General features: G+C 37.8%; 1 protein-coding gene and 1 long non-coding RNA gene across 3 annotated transcripts in view; one reads left to right on the top strand and one right to left on the bottom strand.

Moving 5' to 3' along the window:
- The window catches only part of LOC111866965, a 3,040-nt gene extending 374 nt beyond the window's left edge, over positions 1 to 2,666 (top strand). The window contains exon 2 of the long non-coding RNA XR_002843254.1: positions 718 to 2,666. This is a non-coding gene — a long non-coding RNA (uncharacterized LOC111866965). The remainder of the gene's footprint in view (positions 1 to 717) is intronic.
- LOC111866964 (SH3 domain-binding glutamic acid-rich protein homolog) overlaps positions 1 to 10,102 on the bottom strand; it is a 12,110-nt gene extending 2,008 nt beyond the window's left edge. Inside the window, exons 1-5 of one of the 2 annotated variants that reach the window (XM_023856356.2) lie at positions 9,801 to 10,101; positions 7,267 to 7,449; positions 5,567 to 5,728; positions 5,392 to 5,476; positions 3,788 to 4,065 (exon numbers count right to left, since the gene is read on the bottom strand). In XM_023856356.2, the coding sequence (XP_023712124.1) occupies positions 5,399 to 5,476; positions 5,567 to 5,728; positions 7,267 to 7,449; positions 9,801 to 9,845 (468 nt within the window). In that variant the 5' untranslated portion in view covers positions 9,846 to 10,101 and the 3' untranslated portion in view covers positions 3,788 to 4,065; positions 5,392 to 5,398. Of the gene's footprint in view, positions 1 to 3,787; positions 4,066 to 5,391; positions 5,477 to 5,566; positions 5,729 to 7,266; positions 7,450 to 9,800 lie in introns of those variants that run through there. The other variant, XM_023856357.2, reaches the window with a different exon arrangement.
- Positions 10,103 to 11,212: the final 1,110 nt, after the last annotated feature.

The raw sequence follows: 11,212 nt of genomic DNA, 5'->3' as shown, positions 1-11,212 counted from the left end.
TTAACACGACATCTACACGGTGCCACATCCCAGAAGACTGCTTTTTTCATAGTCACCGCCGTGAAAACCTCAAATCTTACATGTTATTACATTATAAAACTGAAATTATTAATTTACATTAAGTCCATGCTGTATTTTTATACAGACAGAAACTTTTCTTTCTTTAGTGTCATATTTATCCATATATGACACTAAAGCAACTATGTAATTTTGTAGCTATTACAGAATTTGGAATATAATGCTATTATGTTTTGCAGCATATGCTTTTTGTTACTAGTACCTCTTAAATGTGCTGTTGCAGTCCTGACTCTTCAGAGCATGGAGACACATATGGTCAGTTCCTTGGATTGTGGATTCAGACCACCTCATGAGATACACATATTTATATGTTTTTTTATACAGTTTATCATATTTTGTATCCAGTCTTTAATTAACTAGAAAATATTCCAAATTTAACAATGCACATTTTTACAACACATGTTTAGAAACTTGATACAACCCAGAAAACAAGTACAGCATTTTAATTAGCATCAAAATGAATCTCTACTAATAAGAATACCCTTATCAGATAAAAATGTATCCCAAGTATGTAGATCAGTGTGCAAAACTAATAATCCCATTCACCCTAGTTTATACAGGCAAAAGAAAATTTGAACTATTTTACTTCCCATTTTCACTGGCTACAAATGAAATANAACGGTCTGGGACAGGAGCAAGGTTAGAGCAGGTATGGGATATTGTGTCGGGTGTGAAAGGCAAGGTTAATGGGAGGGCATTAACCCTATTATTAACCTATTATTGCTGCTCCTCTTTGTCCCCCCTCGCCTTCCTTTTCTTCTTAACCATCCTTTCTCCTCTCCTGCCAGACCAGCACCCATTCAGGTTCTAGCCCTCCTGGTGTCAGGATGAGGTGACCATGTGAAAATTTTACTTAGGCCTTATTCCAAATTCCCTTTGATTTAACTGTTCAGTAAGTCACCTCAATTTCTCTGTTGAATATTTCTGGAACAGCAAATCCCTGACAGGATCTGAATGCACATCTAAGCTATATAATTTTCAAGTTGCATTGCACTTCCTTATTTAAACACTGCTTTATTATTAAGTATTCTGTGTGTGTGTGTGTATATATATATATAATGTACAGATTTTCATGAATGAATAATGAGCAAGTAAATAACCTCTTATTTTACAGTCCAAATACCTTACAACCACTGATTTAAATTATATACCTTTTAGTTGTGCCTGCTGTTATGAGCACAATCTACTGCACAAAGTAAACAACAGGAGACAAATTAACATACTTGCAATACAAAAATATTAATTTTAGATCGATAAACTAAATCAGGTATTTTGTAATACAGGGAACAAACTAATATAAAACAGAATAAACATATCAAAATGTACAGAAAGTATATTTTTTTTTACATACAGCTGATGCTATTACATTACAATGAACAAGTTTTATTATATAGAATCAATCTTCAACATGACTCTGATGGCGCAAATCAGTATTTTGTCTTTAAATATATATAATAACTGATCAGTGAAATTTCTGTAAACATCACTAAATGACCTTATTTAATATTTAGGCTGATGGCCAATATAACCAAGTATACCATTACAAAATCTGAAAAACTTCATTATGAAGTTATGTATTCTTTTTATTCTTGGGATATGGTGATACACAGTCCCTTGGTACTTAGGCTTTAAATGGCCCACTGTACCAGCCCAGATGACAGATGAGAGATATGGAGCATTCGGAAGAATGAGAATTTGCAAGGAAAATCAAAGTACTTACAGAAAACCTGCCCCAGTGTCATTTTGTCCACCACAAATCCCACATGAAATGACTGGGATTAAGAGTGACTGCCACAGTGAGCTGGAAACTAACCACCTGAGCTATGGTAAGGCCAAATTATATAACTTTCATATATAAAAGCACAGTAAATATGTTTTACAAGGAAATATATTTTGAAACATAACCATATATATATTTGATGCTTTGTAAATCTTTAAAATGAATCTGCCAATCACCAAAATTATATTTCATGCATGTATTAAAACTGGAGACACTGAACAACTTTTCATACATGTGATTTTATAAATTTTTGCACAACAGTAAACAATTTAGCTTATGTACTTCTGTAAGGAGCTCTGGAAACGGTCCGCTCCGTAGAGAGTGCATCGAGGATGGTACCGAAAGTCGACGGTAACGATGAATCCAGAACAGAAAGAAGACAAAGGGTGCATGTTTTTTCACTGGTGCAGGAGAAAGAAAACACAGAAGAAGATAACTGATCCAGTTCCAGATGATTCGTTACCAACAGAGAATCAGCAAGAGAGATCATCCATTCTGATGCCCCAGTTTCACGTGATAGTATCCAGGGGGGGGGGACATGAGATGTGCACAGGTGACTGATTCCAAGCTTGAGTGATCAAAGCTAGTAACTGGGACTTCAGGAGTAAAAGGTATGCTGGATGTCATTGCTTTGTGCACATTCTGCCAGCATTTTACAGCAAAGTTCCCCCCAAAGTGGACTGCTGGAGAGAGAAACCTAAAATTTGTGGTGAATGCAAGAAGGTTCTGATAACAGGCAATACGTTAACAACAAGGAATCATCAAGTCCGCTTCCCTTCTCTGATGCCGCCCAGGCATGGGAAAGGAGCTCCGAAAAAGGTTCACTCCATAGGACCTGCATCACTACCAGCTAACTTGAGTGTGCCTCTTCGGGATGGTATGGAAAAGCCCACTACGATCCCAACTCTACTAGCAATGTGTTGGAGGTCATCACATCGAGGATGGTACCAAAAAATCGATGGCAAAGACAAGATTCCAGAACATGAAAACAAAGGGTTTGGGTGTTTTTGCTGGTGCAGGAGAACAAAATCAGTGAAGACGATAACTGATCTGGTTCCAGATGATTCATTACCAACAGTGAACAGCAAGAGAGTTCACTTACTCTTGATGCCCCAGAGTCTCAAGAAAGTATCTCAGGGTGGGGGGACGTGAGATGTGCACAGGCAACTGATTCCAAGCTTGAGTCATCAAAGCCAGTAACTGGGAGCTTCAGGATCCAAAGGCATGCTGGATTCCATCATTGTGTGCACATTCTGCCACCAGATTACAGTAAAGTGCCCCCCCCTAAAGTGGACTGCTGGAGAAGGAAACCCAAAATTGGTGGCAAATGCAAGAAGGTTCCAGTAACAGACAATACCTTAACAACATGGAATCAGCAAGTTCGTTCACCTACTCTGATGCCCCCGAGGCACATGGAAGTAAAATAATATATTAAGATAATGCTATATTGCTAGCAATTCTTACACTAGGACAGAAAATATCTTTTGTTAAGAGAAAAACATATATTTCAGATACAGGAAAGAATAGGACCGCCTCTGTGGTCTAGTGTTTAGAGTTGCTGACTACAGATCCTGAGGTCCCGGGTTCGATTCCCGGCACCACCAGATTTCCTGAGTAGTGGGTCTGAACAGGGTCCACTCAGCCTTGTCAGGATAACTGAGGAGCTACTTTAACGGAAAAGTAGTGGCTCCGGTATAGAAAACCGAGATTAATGGCTATGGGAATCTGTTGCGCTGACCACGCAATACCCTCTATCCACAAAAGTTGGCACTAACTTTGCCGACAAGCATAGTTCGCTTGTGGACTAAAGGCCACAGAGCAAAGCAATTAAAATTTAAGACAAATTACACTCACAGGTTCTAGAAGTTTATGAACTTAATTCAGTGATAATAGGCAATGTGTGTAATAGTCAAATGTTACCACAGTTCAAACATGGCTCAAATTGTAATTTAATTAAATTTGTAATTTGTACACAATTTACACATTCTTCACTGTCAGTTATTACATTCTGAACACACCAAATATTATCATGCATATTATACAAAGGGCTTTGAAATGTGGGTGCAAACAATGGACAGTTTCAAAAACAACAAAAAGAAGGAAACATCAGAATAGGCCAACTGCACATGGGAAGATGCCTTTACCCAGAAAAAATGGCAGTAACATGATGGCTGCACATGGCACTCATGTTCTGGAAAATATTGGTGCTGCAAAGGAAGAAACACATCTGGTTAAAGATGTATATGAGCCTTATCTCTTAATTAGGAACTTCTGCACAAATTAAAATTTTCTGAAGCTAACAAAGAATTAGGTGAAATTTATGTTCACTTCTGATCCAAACCTGAAAGATGCACACAACAGATTAAGAAGTACTTGTATACATCCACAAGAGTGAGTCACTGTGTGTCCTTTTGTACTTGTCTCTGCAGCATCTGTGACGTACTGGTATGTTCACAGTTTTTGAGCATTTTCTTAGTTATATATATATATAAGTTATTATCAATGTGTTTCATTAACTTTAATTTACTTAAAGGCCCATACTACTTACAGGCCTAAATACATGTTTGGGCATATTTTGCTGTTTACCTGACAAAAAGAAACGTTACAGATAAATAAGATGTAAAAGTTCGTGACGATGGTATATTAATATACTCATGGACTTTCTGGACATTATCCATCATCCCTTTTTAAATAACATGACGACAGGCGATGTTCATTGTCCATCATCCTGTTTTAAATATCTGCCTAAAATTCACTGACTTTAAAGTAGCCATTAATATAACAACAGTATCTATGAGTGTGTGTGCCTTCAGAACTGCCATCCATCTTTCTATTTTCACTTTCGTATGTAGCTTGAATTGGATATCATAAGGGAATGAAACAAAAATTGTTCATGTCATTCAGGGATAAACATCCCTTCTGTTCAATAATGAACATAAATTTTTATATTTCAGCATCCTAGCACATTGAGGCATCATTCTTATTATTCAAGTACACCATCAATAATGCAACAATGATATAAAGGACATCTAAAATATATATTTTCCACTAAAAGTGTAACTTTAATACTTTAAAATGTTATTAGATATCATAAAATGTCATTAAGACACTGCAAGTATATCTTATACACTAAAAGTGACTATCAAAATACTTCAAAATGTCTTTTTGTTTTTACATAATGTTACAATATGTTTTGGCCACACATGGTCTCCCCACAAAGTAAAATGTTGCCTGATGATGGCCCATGTGCATACGAAACATGTTGCAACATTATGTAAAAACAAAAATACATTTTGAAGTATTCTGATAGTCACCTTTAGTGTATAAGATATACTTGCAGTGTCTTAATGACATTTTATGACATCTAATAACATTTTAAAGTATTAAAGTTATACTTTTAGTGGAAAATGTATATTTTAGGTGTCTTTTATATCACTGTTGCATTATTGACGGTGTATTTTAATATTAAGGACATTATTTTTATTGTACTTCTGATTATTTGTATTAACACTAATTAACACACAGATACCCACCATGATCTTATTCTTCCTCAGTAGCTTCCTCCTCTTCAGTCTTTGAGTCTTCTTCCACGGCTTCTTTCTCTTTCTCAGCTGAATTCTGTTACAATGATTAATTTACATTTAATTAAATAAGAACTCAGTCTGTCTATAACAGAAGGCTAAAAGAAGTAATATCAGCAATACTTACCTCCCTACTGGAAGCAATTCCATTTAGTTCTCCATTTTCAGCAGAATCCTTACTATCTGCCGTCTTTCCCAGTGTTATTTCACATGTTGACACACTTGTTGAAAGTTTTAGGAATTTATCCAGCTCATCAACTTCATTTGCTAAATCAAATTCTTCATAATCCTGTTAAACCAATTAAGATCAGAGTAATTTTATTTATATTGTGTATATAGCTATCACAACAATACTTGGATCAATTAACCACTTACTGTTTGCTGATTATTTAGCATATTAAACACATAACAGAAATATTTTTCAAGGAAAATATGAAATTTACTACTTCACAAATAATTTGTACCTTCCCAAAATATTATTAGGGTGATAAAATCAAGGGAAATAAGATGGCAGAACATGTAGCATGCATGGGACAGAAGGGAAATGCATACAATATCTTAGATGGAAAACCTGAAGGAAGAGACTGCTTGGCATATAATGGGTGTGAGGATGTAGACTGTACATATCTGGCTCCAGGTGGAATCAGGAGCAGGCTTTTGTGAAAATGGTAATGGACCTTCAGGTCTCATAAAAAGCAGGGAATTCCTTGGCTAGATGAGCAACTATTCACTTTTCAAGGACTCTGCTTCATGAGTTCAAAGAATAATAAAAACAGTGGAATTAAAAACTAATATCTGAAGCAGTAAAGGAAATTTATTCCATCCCTTCATCAATAGGCATGTATGAGCAAAGTTGTTTAGTGGTAGCCCCATGGAGAAACAATAAAAATATAAGTTGCAATAAGGTGAGAGTACGTCCAGTCCACTGAAAATTGTTATACAGCATCACAGATATGTATTACTGAAAGAGATGTAATGGGCAACACTTTAATAATCAGCCTCATCTCCAATGTGGATAACAAGAGGGTTTACACACAGTATGCACCAAAATATACAGTACTGAAATGAAAAGACGTCCTGTTGATACCACTGTCTATTCATGTGAAGGCCCCTTGCACGACAGAACCATCTCAAATCCTGAAGAAATGGTCCAATCACCATGTCCCTGTAGTGTTCTTGGGTGACAGTAAGAGCAGTGCCTTCCTCATCCTCAATGAAATAGGGGCCTAATATACCGTGTGCTGAGACGGCACACCATATCGTCACACGTGTACTGTGTAGCGGTTTCTGGACGATAACATCTGGCCTCTCAAAACCAAGGAAGTGAGTTGTCTGGTGACCACTTCCATATGAGTGGAAATAATACTCAACTATGAATACTTTTTCCTCCGTCAAGAGACCCATTTCCAACAACTGCACAACACAACTTCCTTTTCACTACTGGGAACACGTGCGGCCGCAGCTATGCCCCATTGACAAACACACATGAGTGTTCGAAATGTGCGAGTTTCAGTACTGCATGTTTTGGTGCATACTGTATATAACAGTTAATGGAAAGAATTACCACTGGCATCTTATATTCATTCATTGAGTTAATGTCAGAAGTATGTACATGTTCATGTGAAAACTTTCTAACCAATGTACAGACATTTAACAGAAGGTAATCCAACAAAGTAATGTATAGGTTTTTCATTATATCAAACTACCATGCCACTGTAATTTTTCCCAATAAACCAGGCTCAGCAGTCAAGAAATTGCAGCATTCACAGCATTATCAATTTAAGACTGTGTATATGTGTATATTTAGTTTTTTAGTGTTACACTTACTCCACAGTAATCATCCTCATTAAATATTTGTGGTGGCAAAGGATACTTTGCCACCTTTGCTTTACTGTTCTGCTGCATAAATTCCTTCTCATTTTCTTTGCCAGGTTCTGTAATATCAACTACAACATATTCAATATTCTTGCTGTCCAATATCATGAGCACTACCTGCTGGTGTTTCTTTACCTGTGGAAAAAAAAAAACAAACAAAACATACATCTTAAATGTCACCAGAATTGTAAAAATAACATTTCAGACAAATTTGCTATACATACCACATATGGATATGTATGTTTTTAATTAAATTGTTCCTGATATTTTAACTGCATTATTTTAATACTTTTCAGTAACATGAAAATAAGAGAAGAGTAAGATATTATTAGTAAACAGCACCAGATGCAGACCCTAATGAATTTAGTTCATAAACATGGAATCATGGGTAAATTATACAAAATATAACTGCCAATACCCCCACTGAGATTCAAACTATGTACATCTTTATGAAATTTCACTTTTTCATAGCAATTATGGCTTTTTGGACTGACACCATATAGTCTTGTATAAAATATTTCCATAGTGAAGATGGAGGTCATGGGTTGCTCCCAAAAAGTTGGTAACCACTTGCAATACTACATGGTGTTAGAATATGACACAGTGTATATATCAGCAGATTAAAGCACAAATACTGCACAGGTGACCAAATTTTTACTAAGCATGCTCTTGATTGCCAATGTGAAACTTTATTCGTCGTGGACATATTTATTATGATTTCTAAATCAATTAAAATTGTACAAATATTGTATAACATCTGTATTTTATGGATACTCACAGCTATTATCCAAGATACTTTTCTCTCAGGGGAATAAGTAGCAACATACACAAATAGAATAAGCATTCTGCTTCTCAGAGTAAAACCTCACTTTAATATTTCATTATATGGAAACAATTAGGCTTATAACACCACACATGGGTGTTTTACATGGAATAGACGAGGGATACTTCACTCATACACATTACCTCAGAAGTTTTCTATACCTAGTTTATGGCAATATTACATACATATCATGGCTCTACAGCCCTTTGTTTGGCCCTGGCCTCATCTTCAGTTTCATAATCTTACATACTATATATACTGATGTTAACTGTCTAACAATACAAGTCCATTCTTCTTAATTTACTGTAGTGGCTGTTTGGGTAATATTTCATTGTGTGTAAAATACGCAGGGCAGTCAAAAAGTTCCCAGAATTCTCCTGCAGACGGAGAATGAGCGATAAGATAGCGCACACACTGTTGTGGTGGGAAACTCAGCATGTCTACTTGCAGACGCAACAGGTGTGGACAGGTTTTCATGGCGTGCTGTGTAAAAACAACACAGCACACCACGATATCAAAGAAGCTCCTCAAGAAAGACAGATGGCACAATTTCGGCCCCTGTCAAGAAAGGCAAATAGAGAAGGGACACAAACCTACATGGTTTATAAATTTTAACTTAAATAAAAAAGTTTTTAAAAACTTTAATATACCAAGACGGTCACTGTAGTTGTGAAAACTTTAGCTTTTGTATATACTGTGTGTTACAAACATTGTATGTGTATGTATTTTAACACTCAGAACATCTATTGTAATAGTGGTTTCCAAAGAGTATCGATGTCCCTCTGATGATGGTCTATAAGGACCGAAACATGTGAGGGTGTTAAGAACTGAAGTAGTAAAAACTTCAACAGTCACACTGGATGGAATTGTTTTATCCTTTATAATAGGACTACAATAAGCTGTAATTTTATATATTACCTCATAACTACTTTTTAATTTTGTCCTAATAGCAATAAAATGATCTGTATGAACTCAGAATATGAAGATGGCATTTCTTACATTACAGTTAAACAAAAATTGGAAATATATATAAAACCAAAACTGAACATTCTCACAGCTGTAAATATTCATATTGTGGCTTTCTGGGTTGTGACACCATACAGTATAGTTGGTGGGTACCAACATTTTGCAAGAATATACTACCTCCATCTTCTATCCTGAGGATGGAAAGCAGATCTACCAAACTACAGTGTCCTAAACCAGAGGGCCACAATATGAGCAGTCATAACATCGTACTATTCATGAGAATTTGACAATACAATGTCTGGTGTAGCTACGACACTGTTGTCTCTGCTGATATCACATAACCACTTTTTCACAAACAGAAATGTGCGATTTGATAAGTCAAAGGACAATACTTCAGATCTATTTACAACAATGAATAACAATGGTGTAAGTACAGATTGCTCCTTTTAATAACATTAGTTCAACGGACTATTTCATATACAACCCCTACTGCAGTCAATCTTATATATTAAACCACTGTTCTGGTATGTTTATTATACAGTTCTCTTGTCTATCTGTTAAAATATGTATAGACCAGACCAGAATTGTGATTCAGCTGACTACCTCTCCCATCACACAATGACAGGATGTTTTCACGTTCATGGCATCTGGTGTTATAATACACGTAACAATCGCTCATATGCTAAATAATGTTTACCTCTTTATTTCCAGAAATCCCTGAAATGTAAACTTTGACAACCATGGTAATATTCGGTAGTAGCCCGCACCACTTCCGAAACGTTGCAACTACTTCGATCACTAACTGACCGAACAGACCCCACAATCAACCAACCTACGTAAGTTAACTATATATTTCCCCCCCTTCTTTTCCCTTTCTCTTTGTCATATATCAGTTCTGCTTTCTCCTGGTGCGGTTATATTACTCAAATCGCTTTTTTTCCAGCAAGCTGATCACTTGTAAAGACAAACAAGCTAGATACTCCACCAATAATTGGCAAACTAATGCACAATCGATGCAATGTTTTGTCATGAGAATTGTACTGCCATCTCTGAATCATATACGTGTACACGTCTCCAGGACTTGGATGGTGAAAGCGGTCGAAAGCGGTGGTTCAGTCGTTATGACGGCTAACTTCTACTCATAGGCCGTGTCATAGCAAAGGCGGTTCGTCGCCTGCTTCCATCCCAGGTCAGGTCATGTTAGATTTTTGGTGGACAAAGGGACAGGTTTTCTCCGAGTACTTCGGTTTCCCTTGCCAATTCTCATTCCACCGACTGCTCCACTTTCATTATCATCAATCATCCGGGGCTGGTACAATCGGGTACAATAGGCCGAATAGAGACCAACGTCCCAAGCGCACTCAGTCACACGAGTCTCAACCAGGGGAATGCAACTCAATGCTATTGGTGGGCAACACAGCCAGCGTGACGTCATGAAGCATCACTGCTGCCGCGGTGGCCGGCGGACACTCTCTTGATAAAAAATGGCTACCGCCAATGCCGAGGGCTCGGTCGGTAAGAAGGTGTGGGAACATCCCACATTATCACGCATTTCTGCAACGCTCGCTCTTCACATCACTTTTCACCATCACGCGCGCTAACCAATCAGATTGCTTCAAACGATCGCATTTATACTACGCTCGGCGCTAGCCCGCGTCTACACCATTACGCGCGCTAGCCAATCAATTCTTCCTCCTCACTTTCGAGTTTGGCTCCGCCCCACCGGCCAGTGTATAAAAGAGCAGAGTTATGCAGTTTAATTCAGTTCATCACCAGTCTATAAGCTAGCCACATCAAGCAACTTCAGCCGGCAGGCTTCGTTGCCAGCGCTCGGTCTTCGGAAACATCGGCAGGCTGCGCCAGGCACGACTGCCTCGGCCCTCCAGCGCTCTCACACCCGACTCACTGGGGCACCGCGCCTGGACTCGCCGGCGGTCGTGTTATGGTTCGACTCACTGGGCTTCTGGCGTAGCCACTGCCTCATGGCCCCTACGACCGCGCTCAACGACTAGCCTCTTCACCAGCAGCAACCTCCGCCATTTGCCGCGCAGCGATCAAAAAAAACCTCCAATTCACGCTGCCGCACGGCAACCAAGCAACCTCCAGCCA

This window comes from Cryptotermes secundus, unplaced genomic scaffold (assembly GCF_002891405.2).
Source record: "Cryptotermes secundus unplaced genomic scaffold, Csec_1.0 scaffold1224, whole genome shotgun sequence".
In the NCBI taxonomy this organism is placed as follows: domain Eukaryota; kingdom Metazoa; phylum Arthropoda; class Insecta; order Blattodea; family Kalotermitidae; genus Cryptotermes; species Cryptotermes secundus.
The sequence above is the reverse complement of the archived record's forward strand: the minus strand, read 5'-3'. Positions and strand labels throughout refer to the sequence as shown.